The sequence below is a fragment of the Macaca thibetana genome, chromosome 9, assembly GCF_024542745.1.
Source record: "Macaca thibetana thibetana isolate TM-01 chromosome 9, ASM2454274v1, whole genome shotgun sequence".
Lineage (NCBI taxonomy): Eukaryota > Metazoa > Chordata > Mammalia > Primates > Cercopithecidae > Macaca > Macaca thibetana.
The window spans coordinates 22,230,479-22,246,537 of record NC_065586.1 but is presented as its reverse complement, the minus strand read 5'-3'; the positions used below and the strand labels follow the sequence as shown (position 1 = coordinate 22,246,537).

Here is a 16,059-nt window from a genome sequence, read left to right as displayed (position 1 = left end):
TAAAATGCATGATTTAAAAATATTTAATTTAGTGAGTCTTACAGACAATTTTTTAAAGAAACAAATACAAGACATATAATTAAAAGGTCAGGTGGCCTTGGAATTAAAGAGGCAAATTACGGGTTCAAAAATACCTGCTGACTAGTCATATGATACATTTGAAAGGTACCTTAAATTCTTTTGGATTCCACTTTTAAAAGTAAAATGAACTAGAGGTCTCTCTTGCAAATTCAAACTAAAAAATTCTATTATTCTTCAATTTCTACTTCATAAGTCAAAAGGAATGTAGAATGCAATAACCATTCATTTTACAAACAACTTTGTACCCACAGAGAACTTTCTCTAAAATATATCACTGATTTTTAGAGACAGGGTAACTCATTTTCAAAGAAGAGTGAAGTCAATTCTGATAAATTTGTATTTCTTGACTCATAAAACAATATTGTCCATGATGAAAACAAAGAGATTTTAAATGACATATTTTTTAAATGAGCCAAAATCTTCATAAAACAGAATTAAGCACTTACTTTTACTTGGAGATCCTCAGAACTTTCTGTTGACATGTACAAAGAAAGCAGAACTGGCAAAGTATTTGTGACTGCAACAGCCCGTGCGTGTTCAGGAGTGTGTCTTCCGATCTGTCCTAAGGCCCAAGCAGCTGCAGCCTTAATATGATCTTCTGGTTCTTCTGACAAGCAGACTGACAACTGGGGTACACCCTGCAGCGTGGATCAAAAGAGCAAGTGTTATGAATCTACAGCAGGATTAAAGAGTCTTCCATGTCTCTCAAACATAAGAAGAAATCATTTCGGCCTTGATCCTTTTTTTCTTAAACGGTTCAATAAATGAGCACATCACAGGGGCTGTCATTTCTTAAGTCAATAAAATGACTAGAACTAAATTACCTTAATTATCTGTAACAATTCAACTAAACCAAGAATTTCTCTACTAGCTTTTATCCCCCAAATAGAGAGGTATTTAACCAAACAACAGATATCACAGACTAGGAAATACGCAAAGCCAGATTTTACTGTGACAAACTAAAAATGTTTAGAATTTTAAAATCTTTTATTTTCCTTTGTTAAAAAGTTAATTTAGAATCTTCAAAGAAATTCTTTTCACCAAATATAATAAACCTGATATAATAAGCCTGAGAATAAAATAAATCAGTAAGAATCCTATCTAAGTACCTTGTCAATGGAATATATTCACTAACACCTTTCCTGAAACAGTACATAAATAATTTTCCATCAATTATGGCCAACTTTTAAATTATAGTTCTTTCCACTTTAACATGATTGAATGTCAAAACAACAATGATTACTTTTGTTACACAGCTCATGCTTACATTTCGCATCTTAGGCTTCAACTTTATCTAAATAATAAAAACAGAATTAACTAAAGAGCCTCAAATATATTACATTTTGTATACCCAAGGAACAATTTTAAAAAATCAAATTCTAATTCCAAATTCTGTATAGGTGTGATTTGCTCACTAATTTGAGATTATGGTAATCACCTTAAATTTAGTACCACAAAAAAAGATCCCATGGTTATGCTACCATAGCAAAGGCCAGAATCATCATATATACTTTTATTCTTTGCTTTTTAATTTGGTTATTAAGACCAATTTCCTGAAGAGATCAGCTATATTTCTTCATTGGCTTCTTTCCTACAACTAAAAATGTATGTCTGCCAATATTAAAGGTCAGACCTGTCTCCAGAATGAAGCAACTTTCCAGAAAGTCCACATGTCCAGGATGTAACAAGACTGAAGAAGCAGGAGGAAAAGGAGACAGTGCCTCTACTCCATCCCCAAAGCTCTGACTTTTTGGCCTCAGTTGTTATGAATAACAAATAAGATAAGGAATGAAAATTTGCTTTAAAATTACTATTTAAATGTAAGGTATTATTGCTAGTCTTTATAATACCACACAGGAAAAGGAGAGAGTGCTACCATACTATGTGGCTTGCCTGAAACTGCTGGAGTTTCAGCAAGCAACACCTTGATCTCTATCTGAAAAACAAACCAGGTGGGAAAGGCCAGCAGTAACCTTAAACCAAAGAAGGGGAGAGCTTCCTGGTTAGTTTCAGGAAGACATATGGGAAGCAACAGCAATTGCTTCTTCTTTCATCATTCTTCCCATGCATAAGCTTCATGACTATCCACAAAAGAACCAAGGATCAAAATCCTAGTAACATCCTTACTGTGACCCTTCAGAAAGCACCACCATTGCTCTAGTCACTATCATAGTCTGTGGTAATAGAAGAACAAAAGGAAAAGAGCAGGATAAAAGGGAGTAAAGCAAAGAATTACCATGAAATAGGTAGAAAATAAAGATCTGAGGCTCCTTTTTATTCTGAGGATTAATAAGGGATAAAAAAAAATCCACATTTCTGTTTAACATACAGCAGCAGGTTTTCTATGCTGATAAGAAACCCACGGCCCAGAGGGTCACCACACACACTGTAAGCCCACAGGCTTTGAAGCATTCGTCCAGAGATCAATATTTATTCATTAGCACACATTTCATAAGCACCTACTATGTGCCAGGGCTGCACTAGATGAGGGGTTCTTACAAAGTTGTGAACTGAGATAAAGCAAAATCCCTAGAGCATGGAAACAAAAACACTGCTATCTGACACGTGCTCTGAATTGTCTAAATCTAAGAAGAGAAATAGTTCGTAAAAGCTGAAGAAGAGAAAGTGGATAAAAAGGGATGTCCAAGCCATTGTCATCTCCCACTCAGGTGGCAGGAAATGGAGGGGTATATAGACCTCCCAGAATACTGAAAATGACTACTGGGCATGGCATTTACAAATAGGTGTTTCTAACCAAGGTAAGATTTACATGTTTGTAGATATGTACAATTAATCCTTCAAGGCACAAATAATATTTAAATATAGATAATACTAATGCTCAAAAAAGTTGATATTCTGTTTACTCAGAAACACTGAGTAAAACTTTAAACTTCCCATAACCTTGCTAATAAAACTTGCTAATAAGCATTGAAACAATCAAAAGTTTTTTGCTCCAGTCAGTTATATCTTGCATTCTGTGGAAGAACATTAATCTGTGGTTCTCTCTTAGAATTTCTTACTGCAACTAGAGGAAAATGAAGCAAGAACAAACCTTAGAAATGATGACCGCCATTGCTAGGTTCTCAGAATGAGCTGCTACGTAACCAAGCATCATGATGCCAGGCAGCCGTGTGTTCCCTTTGCAGGACCCAATGCAGTCAATCACGGCAGCAACCCCTCCTGCGTTAACTACCAGCTGTGAAAGCTAAGAGATGGGAACAAGAGTTAGATCACCAGGACCGTACAATGGTCTTTAAATCAGTTTAATATTGCCACACTCTATTTAGTACCTAAAACCAACTGGTGAAATTGAATTATCCTTTAGTGAAATTATTATATTTATTAAAGAAATATACAAGTACACTAATCATGCTAGTTCAAATGCACAAATACACTCACTGTGAGAAGCTTTATTCTGTGGTTCAATTTTTCATGCATCAATGGCACAACTTTTATCCCAATTATAATGGATGTCAAAATTCCTCACCTAGACTCTAAGCCTAGGGCTAGTTCATAACTAACTACTGAAACCCCCAATCACAATGGGTGAGTATGAAGCAGATTAATCACTGAATGCTGAAAGACAATGTCAGACTTGAAATATTCTAACCTAATTATTTCTCCCTTGCTAGTAATGATTACTAGCTGAGTGCACTTTAATTTTGAAAAATCTCAATCAAATAAAGATGTTAGATGAAATAAAGAATGAGGACTTAAAGTTTAATGAAATAAAAATTGGTTAGTCAAAATATACACAGAAAAAAGATACTTCAGAATCAATACAGGCCTGCTTTCTCTCTTTCTTTCCCATCTAGAACTCAGAGCAGGAAATCACCACGTAAGAGCAGCTACTGGAGTGGTAACAGTAGGCCAGGGGACCTTTGTGATTTCTCCCAACCTGGAGCTATAATAGTGTTCTCACTACTCCCAGCTGACATAAAATGGTAAGGATGGCAAAGTTCCATAGTCCTCACAATCTAGAAATGGAAAGTTTGAAATGACTAAAAACAGATTTCAAGCTCAAACTCAGCTAATATAACCCAGTGTTCTCGACCGGTGGCAATTTTGCTCCCTGAGGAACATACGGCAAAGTATGGAGACATTTTTTATTGTCACCACTTGTGGGGGAAGGGTGCTTTTGGCATCTAGTGTGCAGAGGCCAGGGATCCTGCTAAACATCCATCCTACAATGTGCAGGACCAGCCCCCCACAACAAGGAACTACCCAGTCCAAAACATCAGCAGTGCAGAAGACAAGAAATCCCAACCCATCTAGATCATGTGCCACAACCCTTAGGCCCTATAAACAAATTGATGTTTTATTTAAAAACTAAAACTATTACATATTATTGTGGCTTGAAGTTTCTTTTCACCTCGGGTGTATGTTTTGCAATCTCTCTAATTAAAGTAGAAGCATTTTTCTTCACGTATTCATCCTTGTCCTTCAGACAGGTAAGTACAACTGGAAAAATCTCTGCTTCAACAACCATTTCTGCCAGATCCACGGAATGTTTCGAAACCTGACTGAGAGCTGAAAGGATCTGATGCTGTGAAGCAAAAACAAAACAAAACAAAACACTATATAGCATCCACTACAGAGTTCAGATTTAAACAGTTTTATATATATTCAAATTCTTTTATAAAGGGAAAAAAATATACATGCCTAAACAACCTAAGACTTCTTAGTCTTGAGACATTCACATTCTAGTCTTATACCCAAGTTTTAAAAATTCCTAATTTCCAAATTAGTTCTTAATATTTTGAAACTCTATTACAGATGATTAAATAACATGACCTCTGGATGAATACCATTTCTTAATTATGCAATACTGAAATTGCTAATTTATGAGCAATGTGATCATTTAGTACAAAAATCATCAAGCAGAACAATATCTTTGACATGATGCTGATACAATTTCAAAGAATGTTCCATTGCTTAGTTAACATTAACAATTTTAAAACATTATAGGGTGTAACTATTAGAATATAAAAGTATAATTGGTGACTGTTGACTAAAAATCAGATTTTAGAAAGCTATAAAACAGGCTAAGATAAATACGGCAATTTCCATAAGAAACAATATTATGGTGGAGGGTTAAAAAATCTTTAGATCTTTTCCAAACCAAAGATTTAATCATTATGTGATTCTGTATTTTAATTATTAATGTTAACACTGTTGTTACTTCTGATCTTATACATAGTTTCCCCAATCACATCTTTGTTATCTAATCCTTATGGTATTATTTTCACATATTAAGAGACCAAATACATAATATATTCATATCTGTTTTCAATGATAATTTACTAATTATTTTTAGATGCAAAATATTCACGTGTACGCATTTCCATTTTCTTACATTATAAAAAGGCTGATATGCTTTTCAACCTTATTTTGAAATACCTTCAATTTAGCATCAGGGTTCAGGAGCATCTGGGCTAAGTGAGCAACAGCTCCTGCATCCACTACTGTCTGTGCTAACTCTGGAGAATGCTTTGCAATATCACTGAGGGCGGAAGCAGCAATCCTTTTCAAAGCAATTTCTGGCTCCTGGATACAGAGTACTAAAAGAGGAACAGCTCCCGCATCCACCACAGCTTGTGACAGTTCTGTGGGTCCAAGAAAAGTAATTAAGTGAGTATGGGTGACTGACCCTTGTGCAAGCCATTTTTCACCCTGACAGATACAGCAAAGAAAAAAGGGGAGGGTGTACTTCACTCTCTCGACATCTGCATTTCAAATCAGGCTTCCTGGTTTCATAAACCATGTGGACCAATCCTGAGCTGAAAAGAATACAGGTCAATAGATGGACCTCCATTTACATGAACACATTTGAGGTAGATTAGGCTGAAATGGCTTGTTATTTTTTTTTTTTTTTTTTTTTTTTTTTTTTTTTTTAAGAGAGTAAGCAGATGTCAGCTGTTTAAGCTCTGACAATTCTGCACTTCTCAATAGACAAGCATTTTATGCATGGTTTACAATAACAGAGAAAATTTAAGTACCAAAAATTTACCAACCACACTAATTAGGCAATATTTTGTGCTATTTACGTGAGTAAACATTAACATGAATCTTGTGCCAATAATGTCAATTTTTAGATTCCTTTTATCTTGTAGTACTTTTAAAAGATTTTTTAAAACTTTCATACAAAATAGAAAGCTGCCTTTTCATTGTACATGTAAAAATACTTTCAAAAATGAGATCTACTACTAATCAATAAACTTTTGTATATAAATGTTAATGTTTAGATACAATAATAAATTTATCTTACTCTTGTCAGAAATCAAGTACATATCTTTTGAATATACATGTTGATTTACTTGTATGTCCAAGAATAATAGCTTACAAAAATAGCACATTTTAAATTACAGATAATGGGAGACAGGCAAGCAGACCCATATAATATCATGGAAAAACTGCCGTTTGAGAAGCATAAAGCACCACATGCAGTTACAGATACTACTCACATTGTATTCATGGCCCCTCTTACTGAATCACAGACACCCATTTCTGGAATCTCTTCCTTTCAAAATATGTTCTTATTTTCCCAGATGTGTAGTGCCTTAGTTATATATAAATGTCTTAACTGTCAAGCTAAAAGCTCTATTTAGCATATCACTTAAAGTATTTAATTTGAAGATAATACAGTGTTTGATTTTTCAAAGTATTGGTAATATCACATCTTCTAAAAGAAAATGTTAGCAAATACAGGTTAGTGTCCAATATTTGCTTCCCTTAAATTATCATAATTATCTTAGAAGTCCCAATATTGTATAAACAGTTCATTCATTCTTTCATTAAACAAGTATTAATGGAGGGCTATTAAGTGACAGGCTCATTCAACTCGATGCCAATGACACACTTCTGCAAATTAACACTACATTCATTGGCAAAGGTATCTTTCAATTTTTAAAATTTGGTGTAAAAGCTAGTATACTATGGGAAGTTCTTAAGTAATCTCAAGAACGAGAGGTAGATGAGAGGAATATGTTTTGTTTTGCTTTGTTTTTAAAAAAGAAGACAATAGCCAACAGACTGCAGTATCAATCTAGCAATGTAACAGGTTCCTCAGAAACAGCCTCTGGGATGCTACTGCAATAGACTGAAGACCATGAAGACAGCAGGTGACATAGGTGATCACTATTTCTCTTCCCACACCACACCCCCACACCCATCCAAAGGAAATGGGAAAAAAATATAAAATGTTATATTACATATAATTTCTAAATAAAATACTCATTTTCTGGTAATTAACATTCTGCTTAAGAATTCAACTCAATCCAAATTGTACAGGTGTCATACAGTAATAATTTATACGTTCCTATTTAAGAACACCTGGAATATATATATAATGGGCTGAATATTTTGTTTTGATATATTTTCACTTTTATACGCAGTTTATAGGAGTAAAGAATATGTAGCAAACTACAACTGTTTAAAAGTACTATTAAAAACTCAAGATGCTTTTTAAAAAACATCTATTATCTACCTTTATAATTCCCATTCATTTGACTTGCTCCTTGAGTAATTCTTGAGTGCAATATCTTCCTTCCTTAGAATAACATAATGTTAATAAGAAAGCAAATTCTGTTCTTCTAACTTGTTACCCAAGTTTTCTATTCTCTCCAGAGTAGCAATGTTAAATGTGCAAGGATGGCAGTGGAAAAAGATTTGCCATGAAGGTAATGAAGTTTCCAAGGACCTAAAGTGGGCCTAGCAATTTTGTACTTGCAATTTCATATAGTTTACATCCCCAAATGTATATGGTTCTACTGCTCTTGAGTAGCACACTTTTTGCTTAGAAGTATTGTTCTCCTAGCTTCAAACATATGTTAATATTAAATATCAGACAGTGAATGTATATACAGGAAATAATACAATAGGCCTAAATAATGTAGACTCTACATATTACACATCCAACAGGCTATTTCACTCTGCCTCTGTCACTACTCTTTTTCCCATTATTGTTTCCTGTGATGTTTCTATGCCAGCCACTGTTGGCGTCTACCCAATAGCCATCGTCAGCTAGGGCAGAGGCTTGTGAGCAAATCCTAGACCTAAGCAGAAGTCAGTCGGAAGCAACTGTGAAAGCTCTGTAAAAACTGAGATACACAGCAGAAAACACCATCTCTTCTTTGTTGGATATGGTCATGTCTGCAAATAACATCTGGAACTCCTACATCCATCTTGCAACTATAATGGAAGAAATCACCAATATGCTGAGGATGGCTGAGTACAAAAATGAAAAACATCCAGGTACTCCATGACACTGTTCAGCTGCAAAACCAGCTTTGGAACTGCCCTTACTCTGAACTTCGTGTCATGTGAATTTAAAAAATGTCCTTATTGCTTAAGCCACTTGTAGTTTACATTCTACAACTTACAGCTAAAAACATCCTGATATAATTCCTTCCTCTCTTATGCTTGGTGTCTGTACATGGTTTTCTCTCCTCTTTCACTCACTGAGTGCTCGTTAAGTGCTTACTATGTGCTGCACACTTGGCTAGATCTTGGGGAAGGGGAATAAAAACATTGTTCCGTTCTAGAAAATCCTGCTCAGAGTGAATACATGAAGAGGCCACTACAAGTATAGAACACAGCCAGGAATCAGGTCTGTGGAGTGTTCAGGGAAAATGTATACAAAAGTATCATTTCAGGAAGTGCTTCCAACCTTCCTTCCTTCTCCTCTTTTCTTTTTTTCTGTATTTTCTTTCTTTCTTTCTTTTTTTTTTTTTTTTTTTGAGATGGAGTCTTGCTCTGTTGCCCAGGCTGGAATGCAGTGGTGCGATCTTGGCTCACTGCAACCTCCACCTCCTGGGTTCAAGCAATTCTCTGCCTCAGCCTCTTGAGTAGCTGGGATTACAGGCACCTGCCACCATGCCCAGCTAATTTTTTGTATTTTTAGTGGAGACAGGGTTTTGCCATCTTGGCCAGGCTGGTCTTGAACTCCTGACCTCGTGATCCACCTGCCTTGGTCTCCTAAAGTGCTGGGATTACAGGCATGAGCCACTGTGCCCAGTTTTTTCTGTATTTTCTACTCAAAAAAACCCAGCAGCAACCAAAACACATACAAAACTTCACACACCTAAAAATCACTTCCCATAGGAGAAATCTCATGAAGTTCATTTTAAACTCAAAAGTGGAAATGAGTTTTTAGATGTTCAATTATCACACTTATGAAATCAAAGATTGATGTGTACTGACTTAGATGCTCATAAAAGGTTGACCAAAAAAAGCAGTCAGCCAAGAAATTTATCTTCAGTCCCTGAAAATATCATTGCCTCATTTCAAATTTTAAGTAAATCTTCAAAAAATGTTTATATCTTCCATTATACAATAGCATGTGACATATCCTATACTGTTACATAACAAACAAGATTAAAAAGTGGTTATAACTGTGTCTAAAAATGCAAAGAGAAAAGGCTACATGTTATACCAACATGCTAACAGCATTTATACTGGGTTGATGGTACTATGGGTAGTATATTTTTTCTCTGTTTGCCAAATTTTCTTCAATGTGATTTTTTAAAAAATAAATACAAGCATGTCTCTCACCCATACATATAGCTACTGCTGGGCCTAACTGTACTAGCATCATTATTACAAAGAAAAAACAAATATAAAATTTTTAGCTTATTTTTTAATACAGCTGAAAGTTTTTTATTTTAAAAGATGGTAGAATGTATGTCCTCTTTAATAAGGCACACCTAAATAATACACATCATACATATCACACATCCAACAGGCTAGTTCATCCTGCCTCTATCACTATTTTTTTAAATAAATTATATGAAAAGAGTGTATAATTCTTCTTCTTGAAAGAATTAATAGTATATACTAGAAATAATATTCATTTACTTTTTCACCCTTACCCTGCTGCCTTAATTCATACCCTTATTAAAGTTAAAATATTACATTCTTAAAACATTAGGGGTTATTTACTTTTAACCTTTTTATATATATATATATACTTTAAGTTCTAGGGTACATGTGCACAACGTGCAGGTTTGTTACATATGTATACACGTGCCATGTTGGTGTGCTGCACCCATTAACTGGTCATTTACATTAGGTATATCTCCTATTGCTATCCCTCCCCCCTCCCCCCTCCCCACAATAGGACCCAGTGTGTGATGTTCCCCTTCCTGTGTCCAAGTGATCTCATTGTTCAGTTCCCACCTATGAGTGAGAAGATGTGGTATTTGGTTTTCTGTTCTTGCAATAGTTTGCTGAGAATGATGGTTTCCAGCTGTATCCATGTCCCTACAAAGGACATGAACTCATCCTTTTTTATGGCTGCATAGTAGTCCATGGTGTATATGTGCCACATTTTCTTAATCCAATCTGTCACTGATGGACATTTGGGTTGATTCCAAGTCTTTGCTATTGTGAATAGTGCCGCAATAAACATAAGTGTGCATGTGTCTTTATAGCAGCATGCCTTATAATCCTTTGGATATATCCCCAGTAATGGGATGGCTGGGTCAAATGGTATTTCTAGTTCTAGATCCTTGAGGAATCGCCACACTGTTTTCCACAATAGTTTAACTAAACTTTTTTTTTTTTTTAATGCAAACTGTCAGAGGAAACTATCCAATAGCACCTTCATTATTCACAAATAATAATTAAAGTTGTTTATTGCATATATGTAGACAAAAATGTACAGTCGCCAAATTTGATGATCAGTTGTTTTTAATAAAGGAATAACTAGTTTTATTTGGCTGAGGAATAGCTCATTTTGAGTGAAGAAACTGAGGCAGCCTCCTCTGTGGTGCTGTGACAAGGGAGAGGGAAGTGTCATCTTTTCACACTTCTCTGCCTCCCTCTGTTTTTCCATAATTATTTCCAACAACATTTATGAGGGTTATGTGCATACCATTTTTTGATCAGTAATAACATATAAAAACTTGGGGTGACAAGACTTTGCTTCTCACACAGTTGCATTTTCTTAAGAATTTCATTCTGTGCTGCTCTTGGAATCTGGGTTTTTGGTTTGTTTGTTTTCTAAGCTTGCGGTGATCTGTCAGTAACAGGCACGAGAAGTGTTACAATTTAAGTGGATCAAAATCTTCAACTTAGAATAATCAAAAACCTCAGTATGACTTTAGGTTTAAGTTTAAAACAAAAAGAGAACGTAAATTAAAAGGAGGACTTTTAAGATCAACAACATTCATAAGATTAGTACAATCTAAAGCTGCATGAGTGGAACATTAGAAATGACTCCATGTTGACTGGAAGGGAAGAGGGCAGACAGGAATGTCCCTTAGCATAGCATAAGTATGGTTGTTACTAGGTAAATCAGACAAAAGTAATCTTGCTTTAACAGTGCCTCAGTGCCTCCAACCTCTCTCAATTACGTCATGGCTAGTTGTCTGTTTAGATCAGAAGTGGTCAATGCAAATGCCCACAGGGCCCGGGAAAGTAACTATAATAAATAAATGAAGCCAGAGGATGCTTAAAAATAAAAATAAAAGGCCGGGCGCGGTGGCTCAAGCCTGTAATCCCAGCACTTTGGGAGGCCGAGATGGGCGGATCACGAGGTCAGGAGATCAAGACCATCCTGGCTAACACGGTGAAACCCCGTCTCTACTAAGAAATACAAAAAATAGCCGGGCGAGGTGGCAGCGCCTGTAGTCCCAGCTACTCGGGAGGCTGAGGCCAGAGAATGGCGTGAACCCGGGAGGCGGAGCTTGCAGTGAGCTGAGATCCGGCCACTGCACTCCAGCCTGGGCTACAGAGCGAGACTCCGTCTCAAAAAAAAATAAAATAAAATAAAATAAATAAAAAAATAAAAAATAAAAAATAAAAATAAGGTCAGGGAACGGCAGAGCAGTAGTGAAGTGCAAAAGTCTAGGTACCATCTACAAGGGGCAGCAGTTTCTGAGTTTCAGCCCAGTGTCGCCATGTAGGAATATAGATATAGGCCTACTGTTGTCAGGCCTTTTTGTTTCGTTTTGTTTTTAGAACACTGTGTGAGACAACATGGTGCTGGCCATATAAAACACATCCCTCTGTGGGCCTGCTGCAGCCTGAACCACCCCATTACAACCACAGGCTTAAATCTTACAGCCTCTAAAACAGCCCGTGCGGGGCTTTCTGGGCATGGAAAGGTGATGTTCTTTCTACTCCTAAGTTTTGAAGTCATGTTTGGGGTCACAGAGGAAAAACCACTATTGTGGTTACATAAGAAAATTCAGAGAATTCTGAGAAATTAATAAAAACCTAAAAGTTGACTCATAAGAAAGGATTACTCTAAACATGATACTTGAATAATTTTTCAGCTCATAATGGAGATGTGAGACAGAATTTGAGCAAACAAGTGATCATGAGGACTCATAAAAAGAATTCAAAATGAAGAGGTTCTCCAAAAAGAAAAAAGAAAAAAATAAGTATCCAGCACACTAATTAAAAAACTCCTCTGGAACTCTAATCTCTTTAAACTTTATTGCTTTTTAATTTTTTTCAAACACTGCTTTTAACTGTTTCTAAGCCCTACAAAAGTTATATTTTGTTTCATTAAAAAATACAAGAAAGTTATAAATTAATCATTTATTTGCAGTTAGGTGGCCCTATTTATCAGTTTGAAGATGGGCTGGGTTTTGCCATAAAAATATACAGCTATATCACTTCAAAGGCTTTTTGAAATAAAGCAGGTTAAAAACAAAAACAAAAACAAAAAAACCCTACATTTTGCCTGGGTACAGTGACTCACGCCACTTTGGGATCCTAGCACTTTGGGAACCTGAGGCAGGCAGATTGCTTGAAGCCAGGGGTTCAAAACCAGCTTGGGCAACAGCAAAACCCCATCTCTACAAAAAATACAAAAATTAGCCAGGCATGGTGGCAAGCACCTATAGTTCCAGCTACTTGGGAGGCTGAGGTGGAAGGACCCCTTGAACCCAGGAGGCAGAAGTTTCTGTGAGCCAAGATCATATCACTTCACTTCAGCCTGGGCAAAAGAGCAAGACCCTGTCTCAAAAAAAAAAAAAAAAAAAAAAAAAAAAAAAACCCTACATTTAAAATTGGCTGCCACTTATATGATATTAATGTTACGTTAATAATAATTCCTCATCCCATTCAACCAAATTTTTCATGATTGGGTAAAATTATAATAACAAATATGTTGCTGCAATTACCACAGCTGGTTACTTACTGGTAACTCCAGTATGATTTTGGCAATAGCACTTCCAAAGTAAAAGAAATCTGTTGGCCAGGCACAGTGCCTCACTCCTGTAGTCCCAGCACTTTGGGAGGCCAAGGTGGGAGGACTGCTTGCATCCAGAGGTTCAAGACTAGCATGGGAAACATATAGAGACCCTGTCTCAAAAAAAAAAAAAATCAAAAATTAGCTGGACATGGTGGCACACGCCTGTAGTCTCAGCTACTCAGGAGCCTGAAGTGGGAGGATTGCTTGAGCCCAGGAGGTAGAGGCTGCAGTGAGGTGTGATCATGCCACTGTACTCAGCCTAGGCAACAGAGCAAGACCCTGTCTCAAAAAAAAAGAAAAGAAAAATCTCTTTAGGTTTTGGTCTAACCCAGCTGTTTACAACTGGTTTAGTTATCTACTGCTATGTAACATCACACCAAATTTAGCAGCTTAAAACAGCAAACATTTATTATCTCATAGTTTCTGTAGGTCAAGAACCTAGGAGTGGCTTAGCTGCCAGGTTCAGGCTCAAGACCTATCACTAGGCTACAATCAAGAAGTCAACTGGGGCCGCAGTCAATTGAGGATGTGTGTCCAGGCACACTCGTGGGAAGGTTAAAGGGAATCTTTAGTTCCGCACCCTATGGGCCTCTACATAGGCTGCTCTTGATGAGGCTTCCCCCAAAGTGAATGATTCAAAAGAGAAGACTGAAATGTCTTTTATAATCTAAGCCTGGACGTGGCATAGCATTGCCTCTGCTATAGTGCATTGGTGCAATGGGGGAGGGGACTACACAAGGATGTGAATAAGAGGAGGCAGGCATCATGGAGGCCACTACCACAAAAAGCTTTGTTCTACACCGACACATCTGCGAGACAACATCCCTCCATAGGCAACAGTGACTCACTAGAGCTATCATTCTCAGCTGAGAGATTGACATCTCCAATTGCAGGTGGAAGTGAGAAAAGCATAAAGGGAGAATTTGCATATTACTATGTAAAAGTCTCGAGTGATTTTTATTTTCACACACACACAAATGTCATTTTTCCTACTCTCACCCTTTTTTTTTTTTTTTTTTTTTTTTTTACTCTCACCATTTCTATCTCGCTTCCCTCCACCCAATCATCGGAGCAATTAGTTTAACCCTAACACATGGATTGAGTGTTTGAGCGCTTAAGGGTTAACATAAATACATACATTTGCTTTAAAGGCAAAATAATTCTGGCTCCTTTAAAAAGTCAAGTGAGTCAAATAAGTCATTGATCTGAAGTTAACAGGGCTTTAGTAAGAAATTACAATCAGCTGGGAGGTAAGGCTGCTCTCAAAGGACTCAAGTAAAAAGCAGCTTCAAAACATGGTAAGAAAAAGTCAAGAAGTGGAGACCAGACAAAAGGAAAGTGAGAAAAAAAAAAAAAAAAAAAAAAAAAAGACTTGGTTATAGCCTTGAACAACAATAGGCTGAGGAAATTTGAAGTCATTTTAGCTCCCATCCCCACCACTAATTTAGCATCAGACTTTTAACAGCTGAGACCAAGCTGAATAGAGTAACTCAAAACTACAAGAGGGTCTGGAGTGTCCTGGTAAAGTAAAAAATAACTAAAATAATTGGAATTACATCTTTACAAAGTAATGCTTTTTGAATCTAGAAGTTATTTTATTTGTTTTCCACCTGCTTTATATAGCATTTGCAACCATAGTTGTGGTTTCACTCTACCTATAATTTTGCATTTTGCTTAAAAAAAAAAAAAAAAAAACCTGCCCAGACTTCACCACTATGCGATGTATGCATGTAAGAAATCTGTACTCATGACCAGGCGCACTGGCTCATGCCTGTAATCCCAGAACTTAGGGAGGCCGAAGTGGGCAGATCACCTGAGGTCAGGAGTTCAAGACTAACTTGGCCAACATGGTGAAACCCCATCTCTACTAAAAATACAAAAATTAGCCAGGCGTGGTGGCATGCACCTGCAATCTCAGCTACTCAAGAGGCTGAGGTGGGTGAATCGCTTGACCCCAGGAGGCGGAGGTTGCAGTGAGCTGAGATTGCACCACTGCACTCCAGCCTGGGCGACAGTCAGACTCTGTCTCAAAAAAAACCCAAAAAAACAAAAAACAAAGATCTGTACTTGTACCCTGTAAATATATAACAACTTTTAATTAATATACAAAAATAATTTTAAAAATAAATAATAGAAAAACAGTTTAAAAACCATGGAAAATGCATATGTTATTATTCAAACTTCAATGGTATGCACTCTTTGCTCCAGCCCAGTGCTAGGTAAGAAGTCCCTGTCTTCAAGGAGCACAATCTGATGAAGAAGGCTAGACAGCAAAAGGCCACAGGTATTCTGATGGGATTCTCTAGAACAGGTAAAGGAGAGAGAAAACAGAAAGAGGAAATAAAAATAAAACATTGGGAGGGTAATATGTTGATGTCATGTTTTTATAAATGTAGTCCCTGGTCAGCAGTGCTTGATGTGACTCCCCTGAGTGGTTCTCACACCCTCATGGGTTTCCACTGGCTACTTTTATTCCTGAGGATTCAGCTAACCCAACATTTTTAACAGTTGCCTAATATCCCACTGAGCAAATATGCCATCATTTACTTAACCAGTTTCCCACTTGAGGACATTTAATTAATTTTTGGTTTGGTTTGGTTTTGTTGTTTGCTATTATATAGTATAATGAACCTTTTTTGCATTCAGATTACATATTAGTTATCTATTGTCATGTAACACACAACCCCAAACTGAGCAGCTTAAAACAACATCACTTATTATTTCAGAGTTTCTGTGGGTCAGGAACTCAGGAGCAGCTTAGCTAGGTGGTTGTG

General features: G+C 36.6%; 1 protein-coding gene across 4 annotated transcripts in view; it reads right to left on the bottom strand.

Annotated features, from left to right (window-relative positions):
* Positions 1-16,059, bottom strand: part of SPAG6 (sperm associated antigen 6) — a 66,158-nt gene that overhangs the window by 18,790 nt on the left and 31,309 nt on the right. For all 4 annotated transcript variants that reach the window (XM_050804056.1, XM_050804059.1, XM_050804058.1 and 1 more), the window contains exons 5-8: positions 5,482-5,687; positions 4,454-4,627; positions 3,134-3,286; positions 528-719 (exon numbers count right to left, since the gene is read on the bottom strand). In XM_050804056.1, coding sequence (XP_050660013.1) covers positions 528-719; positions 3,134-3,286; positions 4,454-4,627; positions 5,482-5,687 — 725 coding nt within the window. The remainder of the gene's footprint in view (positions 1-527; positions 720-3,133; positions 3,287-4,453; positions 4,628-5,481; positions 5,688-16,059) is intronic.